The sequence below is a fragment of the Ceratotherium simum genome, chromosome 6 (assembly GCF_057802395.1).
Source record: "Ceratotherium simum simum isolate JZ-2026a chromosome 6, ASM5780239v1, whole genome shotgun sequence".
In the NCBI taxonomy this organism is placed as follows: domain Eukaryota; kingdom Metazoa; phylum Chordata; class Mammalia; order Perissodactyla; family Rhinocerotidae; genus Ceratotherium; species Ceratotherium simum.
This window is the reverse complement of record NC_141905.1, coordinates 38,465,957-38,481,901: the sequence shown is the minus strand read 5'-3', so window position 1 is coordinate 38,481,901 and position 15,945 is coordinate 38,465,957. Positions and strand designations below refer to the sequence as shown.

The 15,945-nt window shown below is 36.5% G+C and overlaps 1 protein-coding gene across 1 annotated transcript in view; it reads left to right on the top strand.

The window, feature by feature from the left end:
• Nucleotides 1–9,010, top strand: part of CABCOCO1 (ciliary associated calcium binding coiled-coil 1) — a 116,727-nt gene extending 107,717 nt beyond the window's left edge. The window contains exons 6-8 of the mRNA XM_004427096.3: nucleotides 3,087–3,209; nucleotides 3,636–3,776; nucleotides 8,697–9,010. Of these exons, the coding sequence (XP_004427153.3) occupies nucleotides 3,087–3,209; nucleotides 3,636–3,776; nucleotides 8,697–8,771 (339 nt within the window). The 3' untranslated portion in view covers nucleotides 8,772–9,010. The remainder of the gene's footprint in view (nucleotides 1–3,086; nucleotides 3,210–3,635; nucleotides 3,777–8,696) is intronic.
• The last annotated feature ends 6,935 nt before the right edge of the window (nucleotides 9,011–15,945 follow it).

Below are 15,945 nucleotides of genomic sequence, written 5' to 3'. Positions count from 1 at the left end.
AATAAACTCAGTAAACTCCATTCGATTCCTTTCTCTCTTCTTTTTTCAATGTCTCACTCACAACCACTTCCTCAAAATTTCTATTTCTCACCCTATATTCAAGTCTATACCACTAAATAAATACCTCATCATCCTCACTTGTTTTACCTACAATGTTTCAGAGGACACTAAAATTTGTTTAGCTGTTTCATTTTCCTAGAGTGGTAAAATAAAAAGCAATATAAGGTGTGGGAGGAGGAATAACAAGCATGGTGAAAAAAGGTACAATTGCTTTTGTGGGAAGACAAAAATGCTTGTATGTCCCGTTTAGGGGAAAAAAAAAAAAACAATGGCTTATGAATGTGATGAGAGAAACAAATCATTCTGATACGTTTTCTAGATATTCTACTTTGATTAACATTTAGTCAGTTTAAGATAAACAATCTGGAATGATGTCACCTAACAGAATAGAGATTAAGTGATTAATAATATTAGTAATTTCCAAGTATGGCAACATGACCTATTACACTTTATTGAAAACTGCACAGGCCAAAAGTTGGCATACCAGGGTTTAATTCCCAGCCTCATCACTAAGTAATTATTTGACCTTAAGCTTGGTTTCCAAATTTCCTTGACTATAAAGTTAGGATACTTCAGTTTTTCTATATATTTATACTGAGCATCAACTTCCTACAAAATCAAATTAAAATTAATAATATGAATTCAATGCAAAATACATTGGTATGATCAAGCAATAACTTACCTCTATTATATTCCAAAACCTTCTAAATAAAAAATGTTAATATTTAAATGAAATATTATAACATGTGAGTTCATTTGAAATATTGTGAAGAAGCTAGAAATGAATGTATGCTGATTTCAGAGTTTTTCCAGGCCTCATGGGATGGTAATTATTTGGTGAATTTATGCATTTCCAGAATTTTGTCTTCAAACTTGTAGCTTGAAGTCACAGTCTGACTTTGTCAGCACAGAGTGGGTGGTTTCATCTCAGGACCACAAAAGCAAGCTCCTGAGAGCTTACCGTATAAACTAGAACATCAATTTATTGATTTACAGTAAGGAATGTCATGGGCATGAAAATCAGAGCACTCAAGTGGGCATGTCTTTATAGATCAATTGAGATGGGAAGTCAAATGTTTGATCAAAATGTTGCTTGTAACATCTTTTCAAACACCACATCTGACCGGGCAAGAGAAACAATAGAAAAAATAAACAAATGGGACTACATCAAACTAAAAAGCTTCTGCACAGCAAAGGAAACCATCAACAAAACGAAAAGACAACCTAACAATTGGGAGAAGATATTTGCAAACCATACATCTGATAAGGGCTTAATCTCCAAAATATATAAAGAACTCATGCATCTCAACAACAAAAAAACTACCAACCCAATTAAAAAATGGGCAAAAGACCTGAACAGACATTTCTCCAAAGAAGATATACAGATGGCCAACAGACACATGAAAAGATGTTCAAAATCACTAACTATCAGGGAAATGCAAATCAAAACTACAATGAGATATCACCTCACGCCCATCAGAATGGCTATAATTAACAAGACAGGAAACAACATGTGTTGGAGAGGTTGTGGAGAGAAGGGAACTCTCATACACTGCTGGTGGGAGTGCAAACTGGTGCAGCCACTATGGAAAACAGTATGGAGATGCCTCAAAAAATCAACGATAGAACTACCATATGATCCAGCTATTCCACTGTTGGGTATTTATCCAAAGAACTTGAAAACACCAATTTGCAAAGGTACATGCACCCCTGTGTTCATTGCAGCCTTATTCACAATAGCCAAGACTTGGAAGCAACCTAAGTGCCCATCAAGGGACGAATGGATAAAAAAGCTGTGGTATATATACACAATGGAATACTACTCAGCCATAAGAAACGATGAAATCCAGCCATTTGTGACAACATGGATGGACATTGAGGGCATGATGCAAAGTGAAATAAGTCAGAGGGAGAAGGTCAAATACCGTATGATTTCCTTCAGTAAGTAGTAGATAGTAACAACAATAAACAAACACATAGGGACAGAGATTGGATTGGTGGTTACCAGAGGGGAAGGGGGGAGGGAGGAGGGTGAAAGGGATAATTGGGTACATGTGTGTGGTGATGGGTTGTAATTAGTATTTTGGTGGTGAACATGATGTAATCTATGCAGAAATAGAGGTACAATGATGTACACCTGAAATTTTTACAATGTTATAAACCAATGTTACTGCAATAAACAAAAAATTTAAAAAAAAAAAAAAATGTTGCTTGTTAAGCATGGAATCAGAACAAGAGGAACTAATAAAATGATTCAGATGTTTAATGCCATCAGTACCCTCATCTCTTTCTCTCCCCCAAGTCATGGTGGGATGGACATTGCTTAAGTTGACTTCTTTGACTCCTGTTGCTTCATTTCCATTGTTGCCAGCCATCACCCTCCCTCTGGTTGGCACACTCTTGCTACAGAATTGTTAAATGCTCACAGTGAATTCTTGCCCTGCCCTTTGTGTTTTTGGTCGATTTTGCAAATCTCCTCTCTGATTTGCTGTGTGCTGGCTCTATACATTAATCCTTAGAGCCTTTATTATCCTCATCATCAAGTTCTCCATGGCCACTTCACTTTTGCCCCCAAGGACAGCTACACTCTGCTGAGTAATATCGATCAACATCAGACCGTTATTGACTGTTTTAAGCACCTAATCCTCTGCCGGAACTGGAGGAGGTATACAGAGGATCGAAAACATGGTCTCTATCTACAGAAAGCTTGTAGGCTGGAGGACAGGGACGTTGACGCATGGAACAAAAACCAAGGTAATACAAAATGAAGTCCTAAACCACATAGTATAGAAAGAGAATAAGACAGCGGGAAAAATAAAATGCTAATTATCAGAGATGGAGGACAAAAAGCACTAGAAATCTAAGAGGCCAATGGTGTCAAGAAATCAGAGGAGATGAATGACTTTAAAAAAATAGACTTGGAACTTGATATAAATATATTTGTATTTATATATGTAGGAATTGGCTGAAATTGTGGTTACTCACCGAAGCCTTTGTCGTAACACAGCTCTTTTCTTCCCTCCCAGCAAGTGATAGAGATTGTCAAGCCTTCGGGTTGCCTTTTCCCTGATCCTCTAGAAGAAGGAATCTCATTTGACATTTACTCAGCATTCATAGAGCCACCCCCAACATTGGATACAGAAATGAAGGTGTGTTTCCTTTTGTCTCTTGGTTCCCCTTCTCTCAGCATTACATTCTGTAAGGGCAGGAGGAAAGGAATCAAATGCTCTTCCATTTCCTTTCCCTCTGACTTTTCTCAGCTAAATATAAATATTTCTTTTAGCATCGATTCACAGGTGGGCTAGCTGAGGGTAGCTCAGCGATTTTAATCTCTTCCGCTCCATCCTCCCCAATCTCCACCTTCACTGTCCCAAAAGTAGACACTGCTTAGCATCGTGACTCGATTCGACGTGACGCTCATGAATAATGAAAATGCAGGGTAATGTCAAATCAAAATGTCCCTCTAGATTGACATTACTCCTAGCAAGAAAGTACCCAAGAGAAGTTTGAGGTTACATATAAATCACTGAACGCTCCAGAAATCACTTGAGTGTTGTTTACTTTCAATATTCCAGGGACTGGATCAAGAACCAGGCCCTGAGGCGTCCCAGCCGGAAGCCGACACTTCAGACACAGATCCTTTAGTTGGTTTCACCATTGAAGATATAAAATCAGTGCTGGATCAAGTCACAGATGACATTTTAATCGGCATCCAGGTACTCAGCCTTGATAGTGTGCTCACTTTCTTCATTACTGATTAATTCGCCAACCTCAACCTTAAGGTCTGTAAACACTACCCACACTCTGCCAGCAAGAGTGATGCTTGTGATAGAGGAGTTCAATTTAACATCTCCACATAATTCTCAGTTGAGTCATCTGAGACTCAATAAGATCACAAAACAGATTCGCCAACTGCACATAGTATGGTGTGTGTTATCAGTTTCTAAAATCATTTGGCATTGAAACTCAAAAAATAACATGGTAAAGACTTTGTCCCTTGTCACACTGTAAGGATTGCTCGTGCAAGAGTAATTAGAGTACATTTCTAAACAGTAAACACTGAAGATCAAACCATAATTCTTACCTACATCTTCTCACTAAATTTCTAAGGAGAGGCTTTCAAATCTTTGAACTTCCTCTCAGAGAGTTTGTTCCTTTTCACAAAGCACTAATAGCTAAGCAATTTACATCAGTGGCTGCATGAAAATGGTCATGGCAACAGCCATCTCAGTAGCAACTGCCAATGATGTATCAGTCAGCTTAGCTTTAGGCTTAATTTTTTTTCCTGTCCAAAATAAACTCATTTCTACCTCAACACAAAGACTTGCATCATTTCCTAGGCAAAATGATTACATAAGTGAATTACACATTTTGAGAGGATTTATAATTTCTTGCGGAAATGATCATGCATCAATAGGACAATATACTGCATGTTTACAATATTAATGCAACTCAGGAAAAGATTTAGTTGTTATCTGAAATGAGACTATATATAAAAAGCACACTGTATTAACAACTAATTTAGAAAGAGCAAAAGATTAGGTTGGCATAAGAATACCTTAGTACTTGTTTAATCATCAAATGTTAATGCACTATTTATGTGAACATTTAATGATTTGATGCCAACAGAATCAGCCAAAGTCCTTGGTTTAATAAGGAGTGTTTAGTGTTTACCAGAAATAGTGGAAGAACACGTTTTACACAAAGCTTTATTGTTAACAACCCCATGAATGTAATAACTGGTTACTGTGTAGAAGGGCAGAGTGCAGTTGAATTAAGCTGAGTTCAGAACATATCTCCTTTTTAGATTTGATAACATTTCATCTAAATATAGTTTGTGTATAATCATGGCCCTGGGCTCCTTTGCAATCCTGCGGCTCTGAAATTATTGCCGAGGAACTTACTAGACAGTAATAGAATTGTTTGCAGGCCCAAAAAATTGAAAACATCTTTACCAAGGCCATGTTCCATGTAGTGAGCAATATGTTTTTAACTATTCATTGAATTTTTTTTTAATATTAGAGTCTGCAGCATTTATACCACTACTCTATAACAGACAGAATATGATTGCAATATGTGTGTGTTATTGTCCCATTGGCCTGCAGCCATCCTTACTGGGCCTAGAAGTTTGTTAGCTGCCTCATCTAAATGTAATTAGGCATAGAAAGAGCTTAGACCAGAGGTGAGGGATGCAGATCCTTTAGGTGTCATGATCATTTCCATATTAAGTAGATTCATGGACACTAGCCTGGGCCAAATTATTGCCAATTTTTCAATAAAATAGCATGGTGATGTGGATTTATATAATGTCTCAAGACAGCAAACCCCTTTATATATTTTCTCTCAATAATCCTGGTAAACTCAATGCAAATTAGGCAGGCACTTCCCTGATAAAGAAATTGACAGATGAGAGAGACAGAAGGACTAAGTCATTTGTCCAGAGTTTCCAGGGTTGGAAATTGATGAAAGGCCCTGAATGGGAGCTGTGAACTGGGTTCTAATTCTAATTCCAGTGTTATCCACAAAAACCACATAACCGCTAACATCATGACCAGACTACTTTGGATGTTAATACTCCCATGGTGTGGCACTTTTTCAGTGTTTACCCTTGTGTCTTGGACAAATTCCAAGTTGGGTAATTACTCTCTGCTTACCCAAATTTCTCCCCGGTTTTAGAGGGGTAAGGTATTTTCCACTTCTAAAGCCTGCCTTCCAATGTTCCTGGCCCCTAAAACTGCCGCATTCCTGTTCAAAGGTAGCCACATGTCAGTGGTCAGTGTGTATAAGCCTTCTGAATACACTGACCCACTGTAGGAACATTTAATGAATTATTTGTACGATGTCTTAAATTTTCCAATAGTTTTTTCTCCTTCTTTATTTGAACTCATACTGTTGTTATAATTTTTGGAGGAAAAGGCAGTAAAGAATTGATGTTTTAAGTACAATTTTTTCAGAGCTCCTTCTCCAATGTGGTTACAGGCACATCACTTTCTATAATTCTGAAATTTCTGAAAATGTAGTGCAAATCCTTAAATTTTTATGTTAATCCACTTACTTGCCTATTGACTCACTTTATAGTTTTAGAGATTTATTAATAATGAAGTTATCTTGGCCCTGAGATGTTAATTAAAATTATACTGAACACAGCAAACATTTTAAGCTTATATAGTTTAGGTATTTTAATTTTAAAGATACATTCGAAATGAAATTATTTTGGCCCTTAGTTGCATAATAAAAATTATACCCAATGGAGCAAACTTTAATATATTTAAAGAATTACATTTCAGAGAAATATGAATGCTAACACTAAATTTTGGCATTAAATGTTGGCTGTTGGCCCTGTTCAAGCAATAGGGTAAAATAATGTGAAAATCCTGAAAGAAGTTTGCCATCTTGGGACCATAAGTATTTTGGGGTCAACTTGAATTCCCAGGTTAGAAAAGCTAAGTGGGAGATCACCTCAAGGTAGTGATCCCTGAGAGGCTACTGAACCCAGGTCATGAGTTTTCCATTCTTTCTTAAAACAAAATAGAACCATCCCTTATCCTAGTGGTTGTGGGATAACTTGTCTATTGAGCAGTGTTCTGAGGAATAATGTGGGTAGACTAATGACAACCTGTTCTTGACCAGACAAGGAGTCTTTTCATCCAGACTCTCCTAGTTATGCCTGAACTGAAGTACTGATCACCACTGTCTAGAGATCTGAGATGGAACTCCCCTCTTTCAGTACACCACTCTATTAGGGGTGCACCTGACCTTCGTGGACCTTTTCCCCAAAGCCCACATTTATGTTGATGAATTCTATTTCAGTGAAATACCAAAAATGTTAACATGAAAACCACGGTGAGATAGTGAAACAGAAGCTGGTAGATAATAGTACATCCGTCCTTAGTTGAAAAGAAATGAGATTATTGGTGAACATAGAGCAAATTAATTGCAAGTGGGAAGAATCGATCATTTAGTTAGAGCAGTGCTTCCCAATCCTTTGGAATTGTGACAAGATTATTTCTGCAAACTACTTCAGTTCCTATATGGTCTAATGTGTTGCATGACATAAAGAAACAAGAGTAACATATTTTAAAAATATTTCATGACATCATAAGTATAACATTGGTGAATATATCACAAAATTAGGATGGAATTATGAATTTAAAAGCTAGCGTGTAATGTTAACATACTTAATTTTCAACTACTTAATTTTACATATAAGAACTAACACCCAAGGTAGTTAAGTGACTTGCCCAAGGCTACAAAGCTAAACTAATCCCTAGCTCCCCACACTCCTAAACCAGTGCTCTTTCAGCTCTACCAAATCACACCTGAGGGGTCAGTGATTCCTACAAAATGACAGAGTTCCTTTGTAACCTGGAGGACCATGTTCATTGCCTCCTCTCCCCAATCACAAGAAAGGAAAAGATGAGAAACCAGAGGCCAGAGCTAGACAACAGGTCTTCATAAAACTTGAGCCAAAAAAGACTGATACTCACTTGAGAATCCAGAATCGTTGACACCAACGTGATCTTTTCAGAAATGCGTGTTGACTCTTACTGTGAAGGTAAAACAAAATTTCATCAAATAAGGCAACCAAGTGGACATTTCAAAACTATTTATTATAATACACTCATAAATAAATAAAAATGAAAAGTTATGCCTGGACCAAAACCAGTAGTTGATTTTTTAATTTCTTCTATATAAATTAAAATAATAGAAATTTCTCAAAATACAGTTACCCTGAAGACCACAAATCATGTTACAAATATTAACATTCTAAACTTCGAATTATTTATTAATTATTCAAATTATTATACTTGTCTGTATAAACTACTACTCATGCACTTGTAGACTTTTTTAAATCACCTAAACAAAAACACCTATTTTACCACATTGCCTGCCACTGGTTTCTCTATACATACTTTTATTATTCATCATGAAAAAGGGAAGACATTTTCAGGGCTACTAATGTTCAGATAATGTGAAAGTATTTTTGGAATTGTGCAGGTAGCAATGTTAGTCCACAGAATATCACTGCCAGAGGCTAAATGCTATCACAGCGCAGCAAACACGAAAACCTGTCAGCAATTGCTTACTTTTTTCTACCAAAACTCTACCACAAAGTGGCATAATTCCAAGAGTTATAATGTATGATGAATGCTCTTAATTATGAGAATTGTTCTAATTGTGAGATTATTTGTGTTGTTATTTCACAACAGAAGCTTTCTGTGATCCCATTTAGAATGTATTACACAGGAGACAAAACATCCATTGCAAAGGGGGGCACCAACAACACCGCAATAACTGAGCCCAGAGCAGTTATTCTGATTCGGTGCTTATTGGTAAAGTCTGTCTGAAAATACAGATAAATTAGCCTATCTTCCAACACAAGGCTCTGTGAAAAATGGCTGTCCAAATACCACTTCCTGTTCACAGCAGACATGCTATACATTGGGACTGTGCAGAGAAATATGATAAAGTGTTATCACATCACTACAGGCTGGAACACGGCTATGTCTGCAAAACAGGAAGGTGTGTGAGGGATAATGTCTGTCTTTAGGCACTATAGTATGTCAAAACCACAAAGACAATGTGCAGCAAAAGATAGCTCCATCATAACCACTTTTTTATGATTGTCTTCACAGACCGAGATAAACGAAAAGCTGCAAATACAGGAAGAGGCCTTTAATGCACGAATAGAAAAATTGAAAAAGGCCTGAGGACTAGGTACAAGGAGGGTGATGCTAAACTTCACAGAAACAAACAAAACCAGCCGGAATAATAGACTCTCTAGAGCATCGTGTCTCCTTCACGTAGTTGGGAGAGGATAACCAAGCCCCACTTTTTATTATCCTAAGTAATTAGAAAAGTATTGGCCCCAATTTTGCTATCTCCTGTCCCGTAACAGCCTCTGCATTTATTGCACTGAGTGTAATAAGAACATTTTGTATACAAGAGTTTGGAGAATTATATATAAAAATACAATTACTTTTACGATACTCCTTTGACATTTTGACTAATAAATGCTATTCATCTTCAAGGAGAATGAAGCCAACTTTTTTAAATAAAGAAAAATAATAATAATTTTATACATATTGACCCAAATGAACTGCCCCATTACTGGAGCCCTCTGAACAGATACCACTACCACACTGCTGATGATAAAACTTGCTAAACTACGGCAATTCAAATGCATATAAGATTTTTTTTTTCCTTAAATCATTTGGTTTTCTTATTTAAACATTTCAGTGTGAAACCAATTTTCTGGAATTGTATAATGCAGTTTGAAGCACTTTAATTTATTCTGTACTGTATTTGTTATTTCTAATCTTGTTACTCTCCCAAGAGAATACATGACCTATATAAAAAGAAGAAATGTATAAATGGTTATTAAAGACCAACCTATATATAGATTGTAAAAATCTTAAATACAAATCAAACTCACAGAGCTCTTAAAATTAACCATTATATTGCAGTAGAATGATTAAAAACAACTCAAACCTTTAAATACCTTTATTAAAATATAATTTTAAAAGAAAAATATCCATTTGCCAACTGATTGTCCCTAGTTGGACAAATTAAATTAATTACTACCTAGGCCCTTTCCAAATTTCTTAGACTTCAGAGTATTCTAGAATGGAGAGCATTACTAAGAGGGGTACAGTTCCTCTAAGAAGTTTCCAGTTTATACTGGAACCAGATGTACTTGCATCTGGGTGGCACTTGGTTGAATATATTCTGTCTGTGCTCTAACCTTGGGCTATAACCTTACCTTCTCCATCAATATCAAAGGGATTGCCCAAAATGTATTCATCTGGGGTAGAGACAGATCTGACACCACTTGGTAATTTTCTAACTACACTGACCAGCAAAGTAAGAGTTGCACTTAAGAAGAAACCATGTGTATTCTTCATACAGTTCCAAGTCTGGGGGGCCTGGAGATGTGCTGAGATGTGTTTCTTCCGTGAGCTGTCCTTCCTAACTGCAAATGTTGATGGCCATAGGAGATCACTAGGAGGGCTCACACGTCTTGATTCTGTCAAGCAGTCTTTTCTCCAGGGAAAACAAAGGTGAAACTAGAGAAACCACAAACAGGGAATAAAGGAACTTCTAGAAATCACCAAACAGCTGCAAGCACAATCACTGGCATAGAGTGGACCTGCATTTCTAATAAAAAGTGCTTATTTTCAGCAAGGGTACCAGGAGTCTAAAACTGAATAAAAAATAGCAATAGGATCCCTAAAAACTACACAAAGACAATATACTACAAGCATGCCTAAAGTGTGCTCTTGGAGTAAGACTCCCAGGGCCTGATACTGGCTTCACCGTTGCCTAGTATGTGACTTTGAACAGGCTACTCAACCTCTATTTGCTCATCTATTAAATGGGGATAATACTTATTTTCAAGGTAGTTATGGGGATTTAATAAGTACATATTAAAGGACATTTGTTGTAAGGTTTGATTTCTGTTTACCTCTTAGGATACCCAAAAAGCCACTGCCCATCCCTAATACCCTCTCCCCAGTTGTTTGATCAGCCTCTTTGCCAGAATTCTCAGCGTTCTCTGTCTCTCTACTGGCACCTGTGGATCAGTGTGCCCTGCCATGGTAACCACTTTGCCACTCTGCTACATCTATCATGTGGGAGCAGCCCAGGGATCTCTGTAGCAGCCTAACTTTAACATCTAATAATAATAATAAGAGAAGAGCAATCACAGTAGCAGTAGCTACAAATTTTAATTCACAGTCCCTGCTCTTTTAAATTAATTTTAAATTGATAAAGGAATATATGCACTCAGTTAAAAACAACAACAAAGTGTAGACAATGAAAAATAAATTTCACCTAAGCTAGGTACCCCCATTCCTCTCCCCATGAGGCAACCGCAACTTTTAGTAAATCCTTAGAAAAGTATTTTTTACCCATTTAAACAATTGGATGCTTGTATAGAGTGGCTTTTTTTTTTTTTTTTACATAATTTGCATTGTTCTTACATTGCTTTTTTCATCAAATTATATATCTTGGAGATAATTATCCATCAGTACATTTTAATGAATTCTAGTATTTCATTTTATCAATTCCATAACTTTTTAAACTACTTCTATTGATGACCTTTTTATTGGTTCTAGTACTTTGCTATCACAATGCTGCATTGCCATCTTTGGGAACATGTTTGATTGTACCTGTAGGATGAATTCCTAGAGGGGAAACTTTCTAGGTCAAATTTTATATGCATTTCCAATTTTGGTAGATATTATCAAAGTGCCTTCCAAAGATATTTCACGAACAATATTTTTCTACAATATTTCAACAACAGTATTGTTAGCAACAGCATGCATTGGCCAGTTGTTTATCTTTGGTACTCTGATAGGTAGAAAATAATGCCACACTATTGTTTTAATTTGCCTTTATTGTTACTCCACATGGACTGAGCACCTTTCATATGTTTATAAGCAAATACAAATGTATATATATGAACTTAATCCTCCTCATAACCCTAAGAGATAAACTGACAGATAGTATTAGCCACATTTTATAGTTATGGAGCCTTAAGCTTAGAGAGATTATTAACTTGAATCAAGTTGCATGATTAATAACTGATGGATCAGGGCTTCAAACCCAAGTCTGACCTATTTTACAGATGAGGAAACTGGAACTCAGAGAAATTTTAAGTAGTTTTTCCATGATCACACAGCCAATAAGTGGGAGCACCAGGCTTTGAATTTAGGCCCGTGTGATTACAAAACCCACATACTTAACCTTATCTTCATCTGGCTATCTCATAATCAATATGAAACAAAGTAAAAACTGACTTTTCTTTTTTGTTGTTAGTTATATTAAGGGGACAAACTTGTTTGTGTTGTTAGCATAATAAGTATTTAGAAAATTTATGCAAGGATGGAATGTACAACCCAGCTCCATTCATTCGTTCATTCATTTGTACATTATATATTCCTTGAGTACCTACTATGTGCCAGGGCATTTGGTAGTGAGCTGAACAGACATGTTCTCAGCCCTAATAATCTAGTGGGAGGAGATATTTAATACTAACTGTGATAAACACAAGCTTCAGGGAATTATGAGAGCATTGAACAAAGGAACTTGATCCAGTCTGGGAGGTCAAGGAAGCTTCCCACAGGTTTTGACACTTGGCCTGGGATCTGAGGAATACGTTGAATTTAACTAGACAGAAGAAAATGAAGGAAGATGGATTTCAGGCAGAGAGAGAAGCATGTGCAAAATCTCTGGGATACAAGGTGAGGCTGAACAATTGGCCACAGCCAGAGCTCTCACAGGGTCCCGTAGACCACATTACAGAATTTTAGTTTTAACCTAAAAGCAATGAGAACTTGTTGATAAGTTTTAAGTAGCAATTGACATCAGATTAGTAGTTTTAAAAAGGTCACCTCCCTGGTGCCAGGACTTCTATCCATGGAGACACGGAAAAGAGAATATTTTCATAAAAGAATTCCTACTGCTAATGATGCTATAGCTCCACTTCTTAGCAATTTTGAAGAGTAGGAGAAATAAAAAAAAATTTTGACTTTTTTAAAGTCGCAGGGTCCACCTACTCTAAGCAGTCTTTGGCACAAAGGCAGCCCTCTGAAGAGCCAATTAAAAAACAATACCAACCTATCTCTTAGACAAGGAGCAACCTTTCTCTTATCATCCACAGTAAGATATCTCTCTTGTATTTGCAGGAATAATTCGTGGCACTTTTTTCCTCACCCCTATAAGTTTCAAACAGAAAATATATTCATTATGTTATGAGCAAGCCACAGACTGCCACGATTTCAGGTATTTGCAGACACTGCAAATATTGTGCCTAAATATAGCTATGGAGTCATTTTTCCAAAATCCGAATATAAAGCCCCTATTTCTATCCTCCTTTTGATTGGAACCATTCAACCATCCTGGTAGATAATAAGTTTGCATGTTCTTAGATTGCATTTCATTATGCTTCAGTTCCCCAGGAGAATAAACGTGCTCCTTTTCCCAACAATCGTAGAGGAGAAGTACTTCTGACATCTCAAATTTCAGAGAGTCTCAGGAAGACATCCCTCTTCTGGACATCAAAGTCTTCTTTTTTTCCTGGACATTGATTTGTTAAATAAAAGAAGTCAGAATCCCTTCGTGGCGGCCAAAATACCTATTAATTCAAGTTTCCTGAGCAAAAAAGGAATCTAGATCAAATAATACCATCTTCTTGGAATTCAAATTTTAAAACAAAGAAATACTAAAACTCTCTTTTGCTTTTAGGATTCCTCCCTTTTTCATGGAAGTGCCAACAGATCGGCTTATGGTTTTCTGGTCAGAATGGCCAAAGAGTTTTGTGTTATTTTATTTAATTTTTAGCTTCAGAGACTGTTCAGTGCAGATGTCTCCAATGGTCATTTTGGTGTTTGTTTCTTCTTTTTAGTCTCGCCTGTAATTTATTCAGGGCCCTTTCTGAGTACTGAGATGAAATAAGACAGATAAGGTCTTTGACTTCCTGGAGTTCATAGAATTGATCAAGTTTATAATTTGGAGGTAGATGATAAACAAGTGAATAAATAGGGTGATCTTAGATAACAATAAATGATGTCAATGATTAATCCAAAGCCATGGGATAGAAGGTACTGGGATATGGGAGAGCTACTTTACTTGGGGTGCTCTGGGAACTCTTCTTGGAAGGGGTGACTTTTGAGCTGAGAACAGAATAGGAGAAGGAAACAACCATGGAACATCTGTTCCAGGCAGTGAAGATATCAAGTAAAGTGACATTGCCAAGTAGAACACTTGGCAGCCCAAAAGTAGCTCTCAGGACAGGGGCGTACCTAGGGTCTCACTCCTGGGAAGTAACCAGGCTGGTTTGCAACCTCAGACCCTCACATTACTAATCTAGTGTTTTTTCCACTCCATCACATTGGCATGGTCAAATTGCCCTATTTTTCTCAAAAAAATTATGCAGAATTATAGCCACAAAATGCTTATCAGGATAACCTCCAAACCCAAATAAGCCCACCTATTTAAAAGAATCTTGGTCCAAATCTCTCCTGCAGAAGAATTTCAAATAAATTATGTAGATACTCCACTCCAAAAGAGGACTTATGACTCCTACTCATAATGTGTGGACTGTGCATAGTGACTTCTTTCCAAAGAATACAGAATAGAAAGGAGGGAGAAAGAGTACTTTTACAGTTAATAAACACTACTTCCTCCATATGATCAACATCAACATCAATAGTCATAAATCATATTGATGGCATATACGCTTGATATGAGATGATGAAAATAGTACTTTACCTCCGTGGTCTTCCTCCCTAAAACCCAAAATCCCAGTTTAATGATGAGAAAAACATAAGGAAATTCCAATAGAGAAACATCCTACAATATACCTGATCAGTACTCCTCAAAATTGTCAAGGTCATCAAAAACAAGGAAAGTATGAGAAAATGTCACAGCCAAAAGGAGCTTAAGGAGCCATGACAACTAATGTAATGTGGAATCCTGGATGCAATTCTGGAACAGAAAAAGGAAATCTAAAGAAATGTGAATAAACTATGAACTTTAGTTAGTAAAAATGTATCAGTATTCGTTCATCCATTGTACCAAATGTACCATACTAATATAAGATTAGTAATAATTAGTAATAAGAGGGGAAACTGTGGGGGGGGAGGGGTAGTAAATGGGAACGCTCCGTACTATCTACTTATTTTTCTGTAAACTAAATGTTCTAAAAATAGTCTATGAATTTAAAAGAATCTTGGTCAAAGTAGAGTTCCATGGTAGAATTTGAAACTTTCTAAAAACATCCATACTTCATAAAAGCAGAGTAGATTTGTTTCTTTCAGTACCTAATTCTCTACAATATAATAGAATATGGGGACCTTAAATAAAGAGATCAGCTGCATATAGAATGGTCCCAGTCTCTCAAGATGCTCTCAACAAGGGAAGTCTTCTGTGGATCCTACTAAGACTTCTCCAAATGAGTATTTATTGCCTTATATAACATGGAAAGCTCTGTTTATAGATAGATAGATAGATAGATAGATAGATAGATAGATAGATAGATAGATAGATGATAGATGATAAAAAAATAGATGATAGATAAAGTGCTATCCAGCAACTTGATATCAGGCTTGGTAATGATCACCTGCCATCCTATCACCCAAAAAGGGTTAAAATAGCCTGGATATTAATTCTTTCTCCTTGAATATCAATCTCAAAGTCAAAAGGAGAAAAAAATAGCCCCTGTTCTTATACCAATGAAATTTTATATTACTGCATTGTCAATACATGGCCTTCGTAAAACCAAGGCCCAAATTCAACCAGAATAAAAGTAACATAGTCCTCATCTTCCAGCCCCAAACAGGAGTTAATCCCTTACAATGACCAACAAAACGTTTGTGGATTTTACTTCCTTATCATTTTTTGTATAATAATTGATGCTATTATTTTTCATTAACCCTACTCAATACCCTTTTCCATTGTTACTGGACTTTATGGATTAGGATAAAGTTAGAGTTTACACTGATTTTGAAATCATCAAAAATTCAAAATGAAAGAATAAAAAGTGTTCTCACTCTACCTTGCGAGATCCAGAAGTTGTTACATCTGCTTAGGAAACATAACTGGGTGATTGAACAAGTGTAATGACCCACAGGATTCAATTTTAATATAGTAGGACCGTGGGACCATAGTGCTAAAAATCTTAAACACTATCTAGTTCAATCCTTTCATGATGAAGAAACTGAAGAAAAGTGAAGCCTTTGATCACACGGCTAGTTTGTGGTAGGGCCCAAACTAGAATCTAGATCTTCATTCATTCATTCATTCATTTAAACATACCTATATTCAACAAATGTTCATTGAGTATCTTCTGTGGGCCAGAAGCTATGTGAGCATCCACAAGCA